Below are 20,851 nucleotides of genomic sequence, written 5' to 3'. Positions count from 1 at the left end.
AGCCGACTTGTACCATTACATTTTAGGGGTGGCCGACAGGTGTGAGGGACTAATGAAAACGGTGGCACTAGCAGTACAGTAGCGCGCTAGTGGCAGTAAAGTTGTTGTTATTTTAACGCTATCTTTTCGAAGGATTGAAAAAGGCCATAGGACTGTTTGCTCCTTTTCAATTACTGCTAGAATACCACTATCGCTGAAAGCAAAGAGAGACCAGTGACCATTGAAGAACTTGCCATCTTTATTTCCTGAGAAGTGAAAGAGATATTTACGCAATGCAAAGTCTGTCGTCTCGTCTTTGCCATTTTATACAGATGCTCTGACAACAAGAGGACACCGCAATATAATTATAAAATATCCAATCGATATTTACGGCTACTATACTATATGATATAGATCTCTAAGGCTATAAAATCTTCGATATATATCGGATATTTACCCGCCTAATTAACAAACTCTAGTATCATCTAGTAGCGAAGTTCGAGCCAGACTAGCGCTTGGCCAGAGCTGTAAAGTGGTGAAATGTCTGACAAATATTCGCGACTCTTTTTAATCTTGAAACTTATAGTGGTACACTTTCCGACTGTTTCAAATGTGCTGAAATAGTTCCGATTCATAAGGGAGGCTCTAAAAGTGATGTTAACAACTATAGGCCTATCTCCCTTCTACCAGTTCTATCTAAAATACTAGAAAAACATGTTTATATTAGTTTTTACAGTTTTATGCATTTAATCTTTTTTGTCACAACTCACAATCATCAGACAACATCACTCTTGTCACATTGCTTTAGTCAAGTTAACTGACCAGGGTCTATACTTTTACAGAATATAGATGAAGATAATTGTTTTTAGATATACTTAAAGATTTTTTTCATCGTTGATCATAACATTTTGCTGAGCGAACTTTCTGTGTACATGTTTTCTGATTTGTCACTGAAGTGGTTTCGATCAGACCTTACAGGAAGAAGTCAATGTTAGCTATTTAGGTGTACACGCTCATGTTTTGTCGATTGGTGCGGTGTATCTCACGAGTCCATTTTTGGTCCACTTCTGTTTTTGATCATGTTATGTATGTCATTTTCCCCCACACTCATCATGACATGAGTTTAATTAGTCCGGAACATTCTCAACTTTGTGTAAAAATGGGAAGCTTTAAATAGATACTACTACTGTACTGTGACTACTACTACTTCGGTGCTTCAAATTTTATCAGATTTATTCAAAAACTGCTGAGGTCAATATCAAAGCATGTATGTAAAACATGCTGATTCAAGGCATTTGTTACAAAAAGAAAGATGTATCCATGAAAAAGCACAGATGTGAAAATGCTGTAAAGAAATCCTCATACAACCCGGCCTACTTCATCATTAAGATGTATGTTGACAGACAAGAAAATGCCGAAATTTTTATATTGATAAACACTGCATTATTGAAGTAGTCATGAGCAAACGGATGGAGGAAGTCCATCTGATTAAAATCAGGTGTAGACTACGGCGACGTCTTCTTATGCGTACGCGGTATTCTCTCCGAGTCGCTGTCGCCTCTCACTACGCGACAGCGAGAGAATACCGCGTACGCATAAGAAGACGTCGCTGTACTCTTCTTCTGATTTTAATCAGATTGGAGGAAGTCGTTCCTATATTGACCCTATTTCCATACTGAATTCATCATGCACACTGTAAAGTTCACTATGGTTCGAAGCGAGACTACATAAATGTCCTGTGAGAAAATTAACCTGGAATGTAAGGGACTGGACACAAATTACAGGGGGGGGGTGGGCCGGTGTTTTTTTGGGGGTGGGTCGCCATTTTTCGCGCAAGCATTTTTGAAGGGTCATAAAATTTTGTGCAAGCCTATGGGGGAGGGTCACCTCTTTTCATGCATCAAAGCTGAAATTGCATGTGCACGTTATGGAATACTGAAAAAAGAAAAAATACCTCCTGGCACTTTCATTTTCTGCCATTACCATTTTCGGCGCGCCCTTCGGGCGCAAATTTCAGGTATAATAAACAATGTGTATATGATCCAAGCAGCCACATTGATTTAAGTTGTCATGATTTCTACTTATTCAACACTATTGTGCATAACTGTCCCCTATAATGACTCTTTCAATAACAATTTGGGAGATTACTTATTTGACATCATTCTCCCATTGACAATACATTGGGTATAGGTCGGTGTCAAACGTTCATGTCGCTGTATGTACATTTTTTAATTTTTTGAGGACATTGACAGAATACAAACTGTTCAGAATAGTGCATAGTGTCATCAATAACAACTGGAAGCTTCAGGTCGAACAACGTTTGAATAACAATTTAGGATCAGATAACCTATGAGTTATTTGTAGTTTCCTCATAGCCTACGATGTATAGTGAATCAACATTTTGGTGAAATTCCAAAATCAAATTTCTTGCACACCATTGACTTGAAACCACTCTAGTCTAATCATGAATATTAATACTAATGATTAGGTGTACATAAATGCACAGGTTTACCAAGTTTTGTATTGGAAAAAAATTATTCATAGTTTCATCATAGACTGCCATGTATAGTGAATGGACATTTCAGTGAAATTCCAAAATCAAATTTCTTGCACACCATTGACTTGAAACTACTCTAGTCTAATCATGAACATTAATACCAATAATCAAGTGTACATAAATGCACAGATTTTCCTATTTTTGTATTGGAAAAAAATTATTCATAGTTTCATCATAGACTGCCATGTATAGTGAATCGACATTTAAGTGATATGCCAAAATCAAATTTCTTGCACAACCATTGACTTGAAACCACTCTAGTCTAATCATGAAAATTAGTACCAATAATTGAGTGTACATAAATGCACAGATTTACCTATTTTTGTATTGGAAAAAAATTATTCATAGGGTTTCACCATAGACTGCCATGTATAGTGAATCAACATTTCGGTGAAATTCCAAAATCAAATTTCTTGCACACACATGGACTTGTAACCACTCTAGTCTAATCAAGAACATAAATATCAATAATCAAGCATACATAAATACACAGATTTGCCAAGTTTTGTATTTAAAAAAATTATTCATAGTTTCATCATAGACTACAATGTATAATGGATCCACATTTCATGCGAAATTCCAAAAACAAAGTTATTGTACACAGATGCACGTGTTACCACCCTCTTCTAATCAAGCACAATTATGTCAATTATTCAGGGTCATATATACACAAATAGTGCATATCTTTAATTCTGAAAATTTTTTTTTACAGTTTTGTCATAGACTCCCATGTATAGTGGATCAACATTTTATGCGAAATTCCAAAAACAAAGTTATTGTACACAGATGCACATTTTACCACCCTCTTCTAATCAAGCACAATTATGTCAATTATTCAGGGTCCATATATGCACAAATAGTGCAAATTTTTAATTCTGAAAATTTTTGACAGTTTTGTCATAGACTCCCATGTATAGTTTTGTCATAGACTCCCATGTATAGTGGATCAACATTTTGAGAGAAATTCCAAAATCAAATATCTTGTTCACATGTGCACTTGTAAACAACCCATGCTAATCAAGTATATCTATATCAGTTATTAAACATCTGTATATGAACAGATATAGCTAGTTTTATACTGGAAAATACACATTCGTAGTTTTCTTATAGTCGACTACATGTATAGTGAATCAACATTATCGATAAAATCTAAAAATTACATTTTTTGTACAGGCATGCACTTTTTACCTGCCACTTCAAGCAAAGTACATTTACATGAATTATCACACACATATGATTTGATATTTTTTGGACAACGCGTTATATCGGCCACATTTTGCCTTCCTTTCGGGAGGGCGACTTAAAAAGTATAGCAAGTCAGAAGGGGGTCTTTAACACATTGCGGTTTTTTTGGGGGTATTGAGTAACAGGGGAGGGTCACTTATTTTCATGCACGGATAAGGGGGAGGGTCACTAATTTTTGTGCATGAACTTTTGAAGGGTCACTATTTTTTACGCAGCGGTTTTTCGAAAAACACCGGCCCACCCCCCCCTGTAATTTATGTCCAGTCCCTAATCCGCGTTTGTGTAATGAGTTAAGAAATGCTACGACCATACAAAAACAGTAAAATACCTACGTGTTGTATACAAATACCAAAGTATTTGGCAAAGCTGCACTATAAGTAACTATAAATAAATATCGGCGATTTCACAGACCCGGCGTGCCGTGGCACAAGGCTAGTCATTGTAGTATCGTCTAGAGTCCGGAAATTGCCGATAAATATTCTGTAAGTAGGCCTATAGGCGATTTCACAGACGCAGAGTGCTGAGTCCAGTGTCGATCGGCGATTTCACAGTAATCCCGAAATCGTCGATATGTCAAACTTTGATACTAGATGGAAAATATCCGATTTAAAAAAAAATGTTCAAAGTCACGCCGTCATGGACAAGAATGCCGTTTTGGCACCCCACTTCACACATTGTGACCTTTTTAGTCGAACAGATTTTGCTTGGAACCACTCTTTCCACATTGAACAACAGCGGCATCTTGTAAATGTAGTTGTACCATGGAGGTGGATGGTTGAACTTAGTTGTGAAAGTTGAACTAGTTATGGAGTTTAACTTAGGCACACGCCTCTGAACAATGTGCATGGACACAAAGTTCTAACTGCTTCAAAGGACCCGTTCCCGTGTAGGATTTATTGAACTAGTACGTAACATAGAGAAAGTTGGGAAGATAGAGCACAGGATTTATTGAACTAATTAAAATGCGTAGTTGAACTTCGGCAAAAGTATCTCTCTTTATTCACCAAGAGTTATATATTGTCATGAAAATTACCTACCCCTTTCAATCCCATAAACTAGTCCTACGAGTATGGCAAGAGTGTCCGGCTTTGGCTCCGGAGGCAGAGAAGGGCTACCCATAAGCATGCTCATTCAGCTCCCTCACACCTGTCGGCCACCCCTAAAATGTAATGGTACAAGTCGGCTGGGTACAGAGTTCAACGACGGCGGTCCAGTTCGAATTGACTTCGCGCCTGAGTCATTAAACTGTCATTTTTCAGCTGCAAGGAGTAAAGTTGACCATCGATAGGAGTTACAAGGGCTCTAACATTATCCGGGAGCAGGATTATAGTGAAATTTGCACACGGTAAGGCGAGATTCTCTAATAATGCGGCCCCGTGCGTGCCTTGACCATGCAGTGCAGATCCGCACTGCAGCTTTTACACTAGCAGGTATAGGAAGAAATTGTAGCCCTGGTTGGGGCAAGGCGCGAGCCGCACGACAGAAGCCCAATCCCCACCAACCAAGGGCTACAATTATTGCAGCTATGGGGCGAATAGTCCCAGCGCTGAATAGCTCTCCAAACGACTGTGGTAGTAGCGTACAGATACCATTCGGTCCAGCCCTGCGTACCATGCGGTGTGTTCCCAGCGTTGTACGGCCCCACCAGGCCATGCAGCGCCCGGAACACACAGCATCGTACGCAGGGCTACATTTGCCTAGCTGTGGGTCCATGACAGGCTAAACTAGACTGCGCCTTTACATCTAATCAACGAGGCCTGGGCTTCTCTTATTTTACAAAAGCAAAATGAAGTCATAATCATCTCAGGAATTTCGTTGAAAATCTAAAACCTGGGCAGAGGATAGTCGATTAAAAGTTACGTTACCTCACATGTTTGCAGGTACAGGCACTTGACACGTCGCTTCGCGAAGCGACGTGTCAAGTATTTGTGTTTGCAAGTACCAAACTGGCGAGGAGTTGCTCACATGGGCGCAGACATTTTGAAAGAATGACCCCTGACCCAAGGCCCGAACAGAAGATGGCGCCCTCATAGGATGCTCATTAGGCAGGCCTGACCTGTATGAGGGCTCAGCGATAAGTTTCACATTCTGAATCGAATCTCATTAGCAAAAGTAATTGATAAAAAGAAACAAAAAAAGACAAAAATAAAAAAGACAAATATCCAATAACTTCAGCGCCATCGAAACTTATCCAAGAACAAAAAATTTAAACTTGACTTTAATAATACAAAGACCACATTTTAAGCTAATACAGAAGTTGCTATCTGAATATTACTGCCGTTGCTTTTCTAATCATTATATGTCAGCAAAACTTTCCTGTAATGCACTAGACAAACCCAAAAGTTAATCCCGTTTGATACAATATCGAACACCCAATCCTTTTACATAGTTGATCCGTGAGTATGAAACCACAGGAAGCGATCGAGGTGCCAAATCCTTAGAATAATGAGTTTCCTCTTCAACTTTAATCCATGCACAGTGAAGTAAGTGATATCGGGTACACCTAGTAATTTAAGCCTTCTACCGAGAGTACAATTTATATTTTAGTACGGAAAATAATTACATCTCTGTTTTTGTTTTTTGGTTTGTTGGGTTTTTTTTTTTTTTTTTTGAAGACACTCAATTCTTCTAAGAAGCTCTAAACGAACGGGTCACATCCTAGGTGCGCGGATAAAATACAAGTACGCTACCTCAAAGCTGCATAAACTTTGAACTTTTAAGATATTAATCGCTTTAGGGAAAGAGAGACTGTACCAAGTCACAGTGTAAAACATGTTCAACCGTACTTTAAATATCGACTTTAGTGTGCTAGACCGCGCCGCGCCCGGCGAAGTTTTTGTTGCGATTTCTTGTGATCAAAACTACAGCCTCTTACAGGTAAACTTTTCTGACGTTTGAGGAAAATCCGGCAACATGATATGCACATAATCAAAGTCGTTTGTCCACTTTCTTCAGAACTACTGCAGTTTCAGATTTCCAGAAAATTTATACTTTTCAACTTAGCAAAAGATGGTAATGATACCGCCTGGTCAATCTGCAATCGGCTAATACTGCAATTATGACGTCTGGTAGCCCTATAAATTCATGATCAGAGTCCCAGGGCGATACATATATTCTTCACCACATACGCCTGAATGACACAGTACTGCAAATGGCTAGGTTAGGACTGTGAACTTCATTGATAATATTCAGAAAGAAGAAGACTGTATGGCGTTTTCATAATTGTTTTAGTTTTCTTTACTATTCCTGTAATCGTGATTGAATTCAATAAATGTATAAATCCTACAATCATGCCATTAATTGTACTGTGAATTCATATAAAAACCTGAAGATCTTTTCAGTACAAAACGTTTTTGTTGTAAACATAAATAAATCTTGGCGCAAGAGGTCGCAATTTATTGTCCCTTGCGTTACTCAAATGTCGGCCGGCTATCAGGAACTTTAGGTTGATATTTCAATCTTCCAGTCAGCACTGATACAATATGTAAAAGCCAGTATTAAAATGTATCCCTTCGGTGATGCGTTACCGACAAACTCAAATTTTGAGACAAAAAGGGTGCGGGGGGGGGGGCAACCTGGAGGCAGACAGGCTTAGTACGTTTCCCGCGATTTCTCGTACAAAACATTGAAAGAGCATACGAAAGTTACTGGTGGCAAATAAATATCGATTGAAGAGATTATTGTGATTAGATTTACAAATGCCAGGACAAAAACACTCTAGCAGGAATATATCAGTAATGACCAATACACGATAGAATCGTTTTGTAATTTTTTGCATAACTTACTGAACAGCAATCGCAGATAATTAACACGCGCCCACGTCAGGCGAAACTCTCCGCCGTGCTTCAAACAAGTCCGTAAGTATGTGAAATTCCGACAAGGAACTTATGATTTAAACTTCTCCAATACAATAAAACGCTAAACATTTTTCTTTGTTTACTTGTTTGGTTTTGTGTTGTTTGTTTGTTTGTTTGTTTGTTTGTTTAGATTGCTGGACTACTGACAGATACTAGAGCACGATATAAAGTGAAACACAGCTACACCCCTTGCCTCAGACACGCAATGAATTTCGTTAGATATGCTCACGTTTATTGTCAGCCTACACATTTGAAGTATAGGATAAATCTCCGTTCTTTGTTTGTCAATCGTTAGTGTTTCAGTACTTTTGTTGATACTTTGTGTACAGGTTTTATGTATACTTCGCCTGTTTGGGACCGATTTATTTGGTGACGGACTGTTGCATGCGGCGAAGAGGAGTGCGCCCTCTCACGACAGCTTTGAAACTTTTTAAGTATGAGCTGGTACGTGTGTTTCTATTTCCCACTGGCTCGCGCAGACATACTCACCGACATGTGAAAAACCTATGAGGTAAAAATTTAAAAACACATAATAGACTCTTCTAATGTTCTTGGACAACCTTTATTGTTTGTTTTAACTTTACATTTAAGCCAAACATTTTAGAGCTACGTAAACACGAAATCAAAAAGAAAGAAAACCCCATAAAATCACGCGTTCGTTACTTGGCATTTGATTTTTGCATGAACGAGGATGTCTTTTATGTTTTTCTTTTCCTTCTATATGTATGGTATGTTTTTCTGGAAATGTTACGGCCAGTGTTTGGCAGCTCTGAACCCCTGAAAAATGCATATTTAAAAGTAAACATATTTTGGGAAAAAAATCCTGACGACCTACCAACCCTATTTTTGAAAACCATGTTATCAGAACAGCTGGTACAATCTATTTTTTGGCTTTTTACGCTATGCACATACGTAGCTATTATTTCAATTGCCCACAGTCCCGTGGATTGCGTTAGTATTAAATTTTTGAGAATGTTTCTCTTCTTCGCTGTGTCAATACCGTTGTTCTGGACGGGGAAATGAGCAGTTCTGTGTACGCATGCGCAGGTCTCTGCCAGTGTGAAGAATCCACAGAGACGGGAATACAATTCAAAGAGTTTATTACTCATACAATTCAAAAGAACTTGTACCCATATGCAAAAACTCGCCAAAACACTGTAAGAATTTTAACATCTGAGATATAATTTCCGCACAATTTTTAATTGATACAAAGCTAAAACTTTTTCTGTGCATAGATTTCAAAAGAAACGGTGTGAAAAATAAACCAGTAGATTACTCAAAATATTAAAGAAAAAAAAACATGCAATGAGATAGTTTGTGTTCAGTAAGTCACCTATACAATAGATATAAATTTCTCACTAAAGATCCTTAATCTCAATGTAAAATATAAAGTTCTAAATCACATCATAGAATGCGATATTAACGAATCTTAGTAAAAAATCCAGTCTTCATGCCAGCTTAAAATGAAATAGGCAACTGCATCAACTGCCCCTAATTTGTAGACAATTCAATAAAGATGGTGTTTGCTTCAAATATAACATCTAATTTTGCCAATCGTGAAAACCTAGAATGTTTGAAAATGCTGTTCAAATCGGAAGTGTTTTAGATATTTGTTACATCCAGAAACACTATAAAGCTACGATCAAAGAAGAACCGCCAGTCTAAACACATGGAACCAATGAAAGTCACCCATTAAGTGAACAACGAACGAAGCAGGAAGGGTATACACTGTTATGCTGGTGCGTTCGTTGTTATCTTTGTCAAAGTTAATCCGGTGATAATCTGGTGATAGCGTCCACAGATTAATGACTTTATCCTCGCTTGCTTTAGCGCATTAGGCAATCAAACGCATCAGATTGATATTAGACGCAACACAGTGATAAAAAACATTGCGTAAGATTGCCAAAAGACAAATACATGACACAGTGAAGGAAAAAAGAAAATCCAGTGCTAGGATTGGACCAAGACACTCCTACTCCGCTCCAACCCCTGGAGACGGACATTTCAACTGCCCCTATGTTGTAAGTATAGGAAGAGGGTGTACTTTTGGAGAGAGTTGCATCGGGTCGAATAACGATAGTGTCACAGTAGTATTTCTTATGACATCCACATTACGTTCTAAACAACAACAACAACAACAACAACAACAACAAAAGAACAAGAACAACAAAACAATAGTTATGTTCGTTGAATTTAGGGTCAACAACAACAACAAGGATAAAAACAACAACAACTCAACACCAGATTTCTTTGTTCCCTGTGCTCTAATTGAAAAAAAAAACAGAAAAGTAGTGTACATACACAGACACCATGGACTAAACAGCAATCGCAGACTTCAAACAAGTCTAAGAGCGCCAAATTCCGCCAAGGAACTATTATTTAAACTTCTCCAGAATAAAATTAAACGCTTAAGTAGTTTTTTTGTTTTTTTTTTTTGGTTTTGTGTTTTTTTGGTTAGTCGGTTAGTTTGTTTGTATGGTTAGATTTTTTAGATTGCTTGACTGCTGACATACACTAGTGCAAGATATAAAGTGAAATAGAGCTTTAATGCCTTTCACTGACAACTTGAAGCGATGAATTTGGTCAAGCATGCGCATGTTTACTGTCAGCGCTGAATCTAACTGTTATGCCTTATCTCGTCGGTCTAGGGAGTTTACTCACTGCTGAGAGGTAAGGTGAGATCTTGGACAGAGTAGAGACTCACAAAGTTGTTGGATGTCAATCGATGGTGATTTATTGCTGAAGTGTAAAGTTTACACATCAGATGCCCAGCTGAAGATAGTGGGTGATCATCCCTTTTAAAAGATGTTGTAGCATCATCAGTAGATTACATTGGTTAAGACTCCAATCACTAATAAGATAGTATTCTTGATTGGTTAGAATAATTTAAATATTCTTCCCTTCAAGAAATACAAGACTAAACTTTCACTTATTGGGCATCGATCATATTAAATTTTACATAGTCTACATATGTTACATCATGGTTCTATAATATTTCCCTTACGTAACCGTCCCAGGGTCCTGTCTGGGATTAATTTGGGTGTTAATGACAAAAAATCACTCTACTTCCTTGACAATTAGATGTCACCATTATAAGTTTCTATCTTCATCCTTGATAATTAGGTATCAATGACGAAAATACATTGAATGTCCCTGTCAACGGAGTTTTACCCAAGATGAAGGAAAATTTGTAATGTTCATTAACTCTTACATGAGGAAAATTCGTACCGATCATGAACCCTTACACAGACTTGAAAAAGTTCAGTTGTGTCGTTCATTAACCTTTATACAGATTCCGAAATTACAAAACAATATCAAAAACCAAAATAAAATTTAGTCTGTAAGAAAACTTCGTTCTCTGTTTTTCAATCGGAAGTAAATCTGTATTTCTGTTGATACTTTCTGTACTGGTTTTTCTGTTGGCGAGAGTATGACGGACATCATGCAGTGAATATGAGTGCGCCCTCTATTTCGACAACTTTGAAGCCTTTGTCTATAGCCCAGTACGTGTGTTTCTCTCAACCACTGGCTCCCATAGACATACTCGCGGACATGTGAAAAGCCAATTAGGTAAAAATTTAAACACATTAGACTCTCTTGATGTTCTTGGATAACCTCTATTCTTTTTTTAAGTAACGTTTACATGCTCTGCACAATTGTTGTGGTCCATCGTCACTTAAAACATTTCGCGTGTCGATGGTGACGCTTGCACTTCCTTCGGCATACCGGACAACTTCTGTGGTTTAAATGGAATTACATAATATATTTCTCTTTGATTTCTCTCTACCGTTCCGTATTCTGTGCTAAAGATTTATGGACCTATAGACCTTATGGGCAGGTACATCTAACATGGCTATTGTTTCCATTGATGTTTAGGTTTTGGATAAGAATCTTTGGCTTCTTTGGCTTCTTGTTTGTGTCTGTACTTCTGTACGGGGAAATTAGCAATGCTCGTGTACGCAGTATAATGCTGGTGTAAAACAAATCACAGAGACATAAATACAATTCAAGCAGTTTATTACTCATAGTGATGATTTCACAGCAGCTGTACATGTTCCAAAAGTATCCCTTCAAGTTGAAGAAAACTTATAAGAGCTGTAATACTATTTTGCAAAATTATGATCATGACAAAACTGAAAGTTCTCTATGCATAGATTTCGAAATGTAAAGGGTGTGAAAAAAGTAGATGACTCACATTCTTAAGAAATAAAATTAAATGACATATTGGGATAGCTTATGTTCATTAAGTCACTAATACAATGAATATAAATTTCTCATTAATCAACAATACCAAGTTCTAAATCACACTCTACTGTGCAATATTCACACATCTTAGTTAAAACAAGCTGATAAAAATTGATAAAAAGCAATAAATTGCATCAATAGTAATTAACTGCCAAATATTCGCAGATAATTCAATCGAGATGGTGTTTGGTTCAAATAATATCTAATTTTGCCAATCGTGCATTTGAAAATGCACTTCAAGTGGAAACTGTTTTAAATATTTGTAACATCACCAGAAACAATACAAAGCTACGATCAAAGAAGAGCCGCCAGTCTAAACACATGAAACAGAGAAAAGTCAACGTCACCTATAAAGTCAACAACGAACGAAGCAGGAAGAGCATCCACAGTATACCCTTGCTGGTGCGTTCGTTGTTGTCTTTGTTAAAGTTAATCCGATGACAGTATAGACACTATGGCGTACAAATATCGTAATAACGTGAAAACAATACATAGCGAACAGGTTTACCGCCCTCGTTACATTTCTACATCTTATTACGGTCAAAGGAAAATTTACAAGTTTGAAAACCTGCTGATAAAATGTTCCTGAAAATACTGTAATACATAAAAGTTTAAATTTCTCCTGAATACATTTGTGAAATAGTCTGCCATTTTCATCTATGTTTATCAAGGTTGTTTTTACTGATGGCAACAAAGCCTTCTGCTATACTATACCGCTATGTTTCAAATGCAACTCTTGAAAGTAAGTAACGCTGAGACTTTCTTTCTACTCCTACTTAAATGAATAAATTCTCGGCTTCCTAGGATACAAAAAATTACAAATACAGGTCAAGTGGGATCGCCTACAAAATCTGCTTTGCTGAAACAGAAGAGAATTTTTAAACTAAGACGACATGCCCCAAGTCTAACTAAGCTTAATGTCTGACAAAAATCGTTTTATCACTTCATGTTTATAAAACAAGTGTACAACAAATTCAATCTATCTATCAATGAGAAAAATACAATCTGAAGTAAGGACCTTAGCATGATTCATTTTTATACAATGTAAAATTTTGTATCAAAATACCATGACTAACTTACAAAGAAAGTTCTCAAAAGTGTGAAATCCACATTTACTAGCATGGGGGATTCTGCAGACAGATGTCATACTTCGACATAAATCTCCCGAAATTTTGACAATTTTACAGACAATTCGTAATCGACAGTCTTAATGATGTGTACAGAAAATATATAATTTTAATGCTGATAAAACACACAAAGTTAAGCAAACACTTATTTAATCTCCTTTAAATTACAAGCTCCCAGGAGTATCGTACAGTAAAATACAATCCGCACTGTGCCAACCAATATCAAACATTATCGTTTGCCAAAGACAATTTTTTGATCAAATATCAAAAGATGTAAGCTTACATGGCAAAATTAAATGGATCAGTCTACCATTGTTATATGAAATGTAGAAGTAACTTGTTTAAAGACATGTACATAGAATTGAAAATAACTCAGTGTTGAAAGTTCAAACAAAACCCTTTACTCCGCTAGAAATCTAACACATCTATAGGTTCAGAAACACATAAAATAATAGAACATTCTTGCTTAATATAACTATGATAGGCCTACATATCTGTGAACGATAATATTCACAACTTAAACATAAATACAATGATTGACTTTTTTTTTATTTACCCGTCTTTCAAATTCAAAAAAAATCCAGTATAGGAATGCGATCACTGAAATCGCTTGTGATGGTCAGGTTCAACGATGACGGCGCCACCTAGCGGGCGCACATTAGGTCAGGGGCCGATGCGATCATCAACGCACAGAAGGCATGATCTGTTAGGCTTTTTTTGCATGAATTGTTCAAATTTGCGGTTAGTCAACATAAAAATTTCCCAGTTCAAGTTTTCACCTTCAAATTATAGCTTAGGGAAGATGGGTAAAGGCTTACGGCCAAACATTTATAGGGTTGCCCATAATGTGTGTTGTACATCATCAACAGCCCCTACAGTGGATTGATATTCCGTCTTGTTGGGTAAACATACTTCATCCACTGTTTACAAGGAATATTTTATGCTATATTGTTGTACAAAGGTGCGAAAATAATATCAAGCAAAAAACATGCTTTATAATATCAGTAAAATCTTCAAATGTCACTTTCAAAAAAAATCACCGAAGCAATCTCTTACGCACTATTTTTCATCATAGTGATGAGGTCAACCTGCGGACGTATACAACATGAACAGTGTGTCTTGGATTAGTAGCAGACTGAATGGACCGTGTTTCCGTTTAAAATCGTGAAATTCTGACCTTTTTTGAGTGATCGGAGTGGAATGTAAGAAATCACAAGTGCTTTGGACTTCAGCCGACCTACAGGTAAAGTTTGAACATTGTATCTATTGATTTGCAGCAAATATGACAAGATTTGACAGCGATGCTTTGATCAATGGTTTCAATGAATACAACTGTCAATGCAATCATGTATAAAATTATCAAAACACAACTTGTAAAAAATATGAAAATTTCAACCGATTGCTTTGATTTTCACTTTCTCAGCTTCATTACATTCTGACGTGAAATTCTAACCCTAACATGCCATGGAAAATTTCAAGTATTTCCAAGAAAAACCATGATAATGTTTACATTTTGCAATGCAATCATCTCAAACCATTGAATACAAACAATACCTTCATCAATTTTCAAAATATTCTTTTAAACAAATATAAAATTTCAACTGATCATTTAAATTTCCACTTTCCCTGATCAATTACATCAAGACGTAAAATTCTAACCCAAACATGGCAGGGAAAATATCAACAATTCTCAGAAAAATGAGAATATTTGTATTCTTGCATTCATTACAATTGCTCTTCAACAAACCAGAATACAATTTCTTGACAGTTGTGCAAAAAATTACTCTTTAAAAAAATACAAAATTTCACCAATGACTTCAATTTCACTTGGAGTCTCTTCTTTACGTCCTAACGTAAATTCTAGCCCAAACTTGGCTGAGAAATATTGAGATTTTGGTGAAAAAAGAGGAATTTTCACTTTGGATGGTGTTGTTGTGTTGTAGAGTTGTATTTGCTGCAATACTTGCATAAACTGTCTTCTCATATTTCTTACGTGTAAATTACACGCACAGTGCGATCACTGTAATCTGTATAAACTATTCTACCGTCTGCAAACACTGCAATGAAGTTAGGCTTTCCATCTACAGTTACATCTGTCAGGTATTCACCCTGTGCACTAAAGATCTTTACTTTATTCTCATCTGCTACATAAATATTTTCTCCAATTGCATCAACACTGACTCCACATGGCTCTACTAAGTGTTCATGTCCAAATGTGTGCAATGTGTTGAGATTACTGTCCAAAACATAGATACAATGTTCATCTTCACATGACACTATGAGTTGATATTTGCTATTCATGGTCAGATCGTAGGGTTTACTGAGTTGTTTACTTGAAATCATTTCACCAGCCTTGCTGTATTTTATCACACGGCCATTGTAGTCTGCTACAAAAACAGTGTTGTCTGGACCAAGACATATCTGAGGTGAATTCACTTCACCAATATATATTATTTGTTTCAATCTACTCTTTGCATCGCACACTAGAATGCATTTGTTGCCATTGTCGGCAATGTAATACAAATTGTTTTTAGACATTTTCACATCTCTTGGTCTGAAAATATTTGGCAAGCCATGAAAAGTGATTGTTGATATGATCTGTGCAGTGTCTGCTGTTACTGTCTTCACACTGCCAGGCTTGTCACCGGGTCCATTGTCACTGACAACTACTTGTCTATTCTGGTTTATTGTCAATCCCCGTGGATCCCAGAATTCTCCTGGTCCATTGCCGTGCCTTGAAAAATTTCTGACTGTGTCTTTGGGAACAATACCTGCCATTACAAATGTAGGTCAAAGGTCATCAAAGCAGACCACCTTCACAAAATCTACATTTTGTAATCAAAACATGACATTGACCTACAATTGTTACCATGGCAACAGCAGAAATCGACAAACACATCAGAAACTAGTCCATAAGACCACCGTTACCATGGTAACATGTTTGAAAACCATATTTTCATTCATTTTTGTGAAAAATAATGCCAATATCACTGCTTTTGACAGAAAAAGTGAGTGTAGTGCTACAGTTGACCATTGACATTTATTTTGCCTCGATTTTGTCCAAATTTGAATTAGTAGATGCTAATAAAATTCTTGCTGCTTTTTTGAAGTGTTTTGAAAAGTTGTAATTTATTCAAATTATTTCTAATAATTATTTAATTAATTCATTATAAGAATCTTAGAACTACAAAAGAGGACACAACTCCTTCATCTTGGATGGATTTTCACCAAATTTGAAATAGTTAATATTCATTGAGAAATTGATATTCTTATGACGCTTTCCAATCAGTGTTTTATTCATTTTAAATCATCTTATGACATAACTCTCAAAAATAGTTATTGATCAAACTCGTAGTTCAAATATATCTCTTGAAAGACCTAGAAATGTTTTGAAATCATGATTAACAAACAATTATAATTTATGGGATTTTCTGCAAATGTTTTAACAAGCATAGATAAAACTCCTTTTTCCTCAAAAATTCTTAGTTTTATTGTATAACATGTTATATAGTGGATCTCTATATGGAGTTTGCTATTGGAATAGTTATATATTAATACAGATTGAGTTTATAATAAATTTTAGTCGGGTTTCACAAAGTATCATGAGACAAACTTTGAATTTTGTTAACATTATCCTAACCAAATTTTTTGTTACAAAATGTATTTAACCATGAAAATAATGTTAAAAAAAACATTTACTAGTGCTGGAGTATTGGTGCAGTTTTTATAAGACTTGGAAAACTTGATTGTTACTTACAGCTATCAAACTATTTTACATAAAATATTTTATGAGGCAAATTATCTATTTCACCTGGATAGCCCTAAAGGGAATACAATAATATCTGAATCGATGGATCTTGTTCACACCTGTTATGAGATATTATTACAGAACCAGATGTTTAAACTTTGTGTGTCATTCGTCAGATATTATTCTACTGTAAACAATAAAATAGCTAGTATTCTTCCTGGACTGTGGTGAAAATAGCACATTCATCTGAACTCACGTTTTTACAGTTCTACAACATTTCTCGTTAATTTAGACAGACGGTCATTGAAACTTGTACTTTAGTAGGGTCAGTGAATCTCATAAACAAATATTGAGAGTATTATCTTCTAGACTGATTTTGACCAAATTTGACACACTGGGCTCTTAATTTGAAATTCAATAGATGAGTCTTTTATTTGCTTATAAGTGAATGAAATCTTACCATATGTAAATTCAATTAATTGATGAACATTGTTGATCAAACACTGCAGTTCCTTTGATATTGATAGGATTTTTGATCAAACACTGCAGTTCCTTTGATATTGATAGGATTTTTGATCAAACACTGCAGTTCCTTTGATATTGATACTATTTTTGATCAAACACTGCAGTTCCTTTGATATTGATAGGATTTTTGATCAAACACTGCAGTTCCTTTGATATTGATAGGATTTTTGATCAAACACTGCAGTTTCCTTGATATTGATAGGATTTTTGATCCAACACTGCAGTTCCTTTGATATTGATAGGATTTTTGATCCAACACTGCAGTTCCTTTGATATTGATAGGATTTTTGATTAAACACTGCAGTTTCTTTGATATTGATAGATTTTTGATCAAACACTGCAGTTCCTTTGATATTGATAGGATTTTGCTCAAACACTGCAGTTCCTTTGATATTGATAGGATTTTTGATCAAACACTGCAGTTCCTTTGATATTGATAGGTTTTTTGATCAAACACTGCAGTTCCTTTGATATTGATAGGATTTTTGATCAAACACTGCAGTTCCTTTGATATTGATAGGATTTTTGATCAAACACTGCAGTTCTTTTATATTGATAGGATTTTTGATCAAACACTGCAGTTCCTTTGATATTGATAGGATTTTTGATCAAACACTGCAGTTTCTTTTATATTGATAGGATTTTTGATCAAACACTGCAGTTCCTTTGATATTGATAGGATTTTTGATCAAACACTGCAGTTTCTTTTATATTGATAGGATTTTTGATCAAACACTGCAGTTCCTTTGATATTGATAGGATTTTTGATTGAACACTGCAGTTCCTTTGATATTGATAGGATTTTTCATTAAACACTGCAGTTCCTTTGATATTGATAGGATCTTTGATTGAACACTGCAGTTCCTTTGATATTGATAGGATTTTTGATCAAACACTGCAGTTCCTTTGATATTGATAGGATTTTGATGAAACACTGCAGTTCCTTTGGTATTAATAGGATTTTGATCAAACGCTGCAGTTACTTTGATATTGATAGGATTTTTGATCAAACACTGCAGTTCCTTTGATATTGATAGGATTTTTGATCAAACACTGCAATTCCTTTGATATTGATAGGATTTTTGATCAAACACTGCAGTTCCTTTGATATTGATAGGAGTTTTGATCAAACACTGCAGTTCCTTTGATATTGATAGGATTTTTGATCAAACACTGCAGTTCCTTTGATATTGATAGGATTTTTGATCAAACTCTGCAGTTCTTTGATATTGATAGGATTTTGATCAAACACTGCAGTTCCTTTGATATTGATAGGATTTTTGATCAAACACTGCAGTTCCTTTGATATTGATAGGATTTTTGATCAAACACTGCAGTTCCTTTGATATTGACAGGATTTTTGATCAAACACTGCAGTTCCTTTGATATTGATAGGATTTTTGATGCAACACCGCAGTTCCTTTGATATTGATAGGATTTTTGAGCAAACTTGGACAATTTGAACTTTGTATGCAATTCTACAGTAGCTGTGCTCTCGCTGTTGCTCGTAACGTTCATAAATTACGAACAAACATGAAAATTTATGAAAAAAAAAAATGCCCGGTCGGCCATTTATGAATAATTTTGTTATTTTTGAAGCCTGATTTTTGGTTCAGATTATGAATTCCGGGAAATACTGTCATATCTCGTCTTTCAAAAACTACTCTGCCCCTATCATCGGCGCATCAACACATAGCAATAGCTTTGGACTTTGACCTGTGCTAACATGAGCATGCGCGAAAAGGTTTCAAGATACTCAGTGCACTCAGATACTGGTGTGCCATGCATTACAGTAGTTTGAGATACCCAAATACTCACACACTGTCAACTTTCCGATGGACGGTTGAAGCGGATCGAGGGAAGTGGGCAGTTACAAATGCTTTAGATGGATAGTATCGTCAGCAGGAAAGAAAGATACGGATAAAAACGGCAACTGATATGAAAAAATTGGAAACAATGAAACCGCTGAGAAGAGATCAAGAACAGTCAGCCTGAAAGACAGTCGAACTGTAGTCTGGAACGCGCATGTTGAACGACGTACTGCAAAGTGTTTGTCTGTGCATGGAGGCCCTAAAGCGAGCCGGAAATCTTAGTTGTCATAGATTTGTCATTTGACGATATGCAGATTGAATTTTTCTGTGAACTTTCCAATTGTAATAGGTTTCCTTCAAAATATTTTACAAGAAACTGTCTCAGCAAATGTTTTGAATACTGATAGTTTTCTCTGATGCTCCAGAGACAATGCTGTGCACAGTCGCACGACGAAAGTTTATCCAGACAAAAAAATAACGATCATCTGCAGCGTTTAAAAATGTGACTGTCTCTGTGAAAACATTAGCAGGATCACTGCACTTTCAGTTCGCGCACTTAAATTTGCAGTTATAATGAGACAAAGTTTTGTGAAACCACAGACTGCCAATGTTCTGATCAGTGAATTTTAGAGCTGAATATGGCATAATGACTGCAGCTATAGAGGCACCACCTTGTACCTATGGATGACATCCATACTTTCAAGGTAACAGAGCTTTCCAAATATGAAAAACAGGGGACATATTTTCTAGCACCTAAAACTTACATGCAAACACTGATAATATTAATGACAACTTAATATATTAATATACCGGTATATAATCATCAACCACTGAGAAATAAAATAATAATAAAGATCAATTAATTGAATAACATTCATGGGCCGTTTGACCAAAATGACACAATTTATTGAGACAAGGAAGACATTTCAATGTTACAAGCATTTATGACCCATGATGTACTGTGTTATGTGATGGATCTTTTGAAAATGCATATCAAAATATGAGACAGTGTTAATTGTCATAAAAAGCTAAAAAGGAATTTTTCGTTTGCTTTTGTCTCTCATGAAATCACTCATCATTTCTATCCCCTTAAAATCATTCATTGAGTGCCAAAAGTGCTGGTTTAAAATTGGCAGGCTCAGCATTACATAATTTGTGCTTACATGTACTAATATATTTTGAACCCAATTCGTAAATTTACTAACAATTTGAAAGGCCAGGGAGAGCACAGAGTAGGGTACTGTGTAGATTTCTGCATACATTTTGAAACTAGTGATGTGATGGTGAGTTTATATTTAGATTTTCACACACAATCAAAATGGTTCAACAGTGAAAAGGCATGTCGTTGTCAAATTTTCCAAGGTTAATCATAACTTGTCGTTTCTAATCAATCAATCAATCAATCAATCAATCAACACAGTTTACACATCACCAAAATTCAGAGCTACATGTTCTGCTGTGATACACAGTTACTATACATGGTTTGCTGAAGGCATGGGTTTTCAGGTTTTTTTAATTTTTGCAAGCCTAGCTTTTGGCTATTGCGATATTCGGTGGCTGTGAGTTTCATGGTTTAGGTGTATTATATGAAAGACATCCATATTTGATGTCTTTGTGAGCTGGTATTTATTTCTTATTGAAGAATGGAGACAAGGAGATGGCACATGAGAATGAAGTAGGTCTACTTGTGTAGGAATTTGTTTCTAATCTGCTTTGAAAGTCAATAATGTACATTTTGTACTCAATCGTCTAACAAA

The 20,851-nt window shown here is 36.0% G+C and overlaps 2 protein-coding genes across 2 annotated transcripts in view; both read right to left on the bottom strand.

The window, feature by feature from the left end:
- LOC139127386 (large ribosomal subunit protein mL37-like) overlaps positions 1–5,774 on the bottom strand; it is a 37,105-nt gene extending 31,331 nt beyond the window's left edge. Inside the window, 1 exon segment of the mRNA XM_070693301.1 lies at positions 5,647–5,774. The gene's annotated coding sequence lies outside the window, so the exon portion shown is untranslated.
- Positions 5,775–14,999: 9,225 nt separating this feature from the next.
- Positions 15,000–15,788, bottom strand: LOC139127348 (tripartite motif-containing protein 2-like). Its single transcript, XM_070693264.1, has one exon. It carries the CDS (start codon positions 15,786–15,788, stop codon positions 15,000–15,002), a length of 789 nt encoding a protein of 262 aa, XP_070549365.1.
- Between the last annotated feature and the right edge of the window lie 5,063 nt (positions 15,789–20,851).

This window comes from Ptychodera flava, unplaced genomic scaffold, assembly GCF_041260155.1.
Source record: "Ptychodera flava strain L36383 unplaced genomic scaffold, AS_Pfla_20210202 Scaffold_31__1_contigs__length_3010019_pilon, whole genome shotgun sequence".
NCBI lineage: Eukaryota > Metazoa > Hemichordata > Enteropneusta > Ptychoderidae > Ptychodera > Ptychodera flava.
The sequence above is the reverse complement of the archived record's forward strand: the minus strand, read 5'-3'. Positions and strand labels throughout refer to the sequence as shown.

What these genes read in the sequence shown, in the direction of transcription:
- LOC139127348 (XM_070693264.1), bottom strand. Translation starts at nt 15,788, where the DNA reads ATGGCAGGTATTGTTCCCAAAGACACAGTCAGAAATTTTTCAAGGCAC.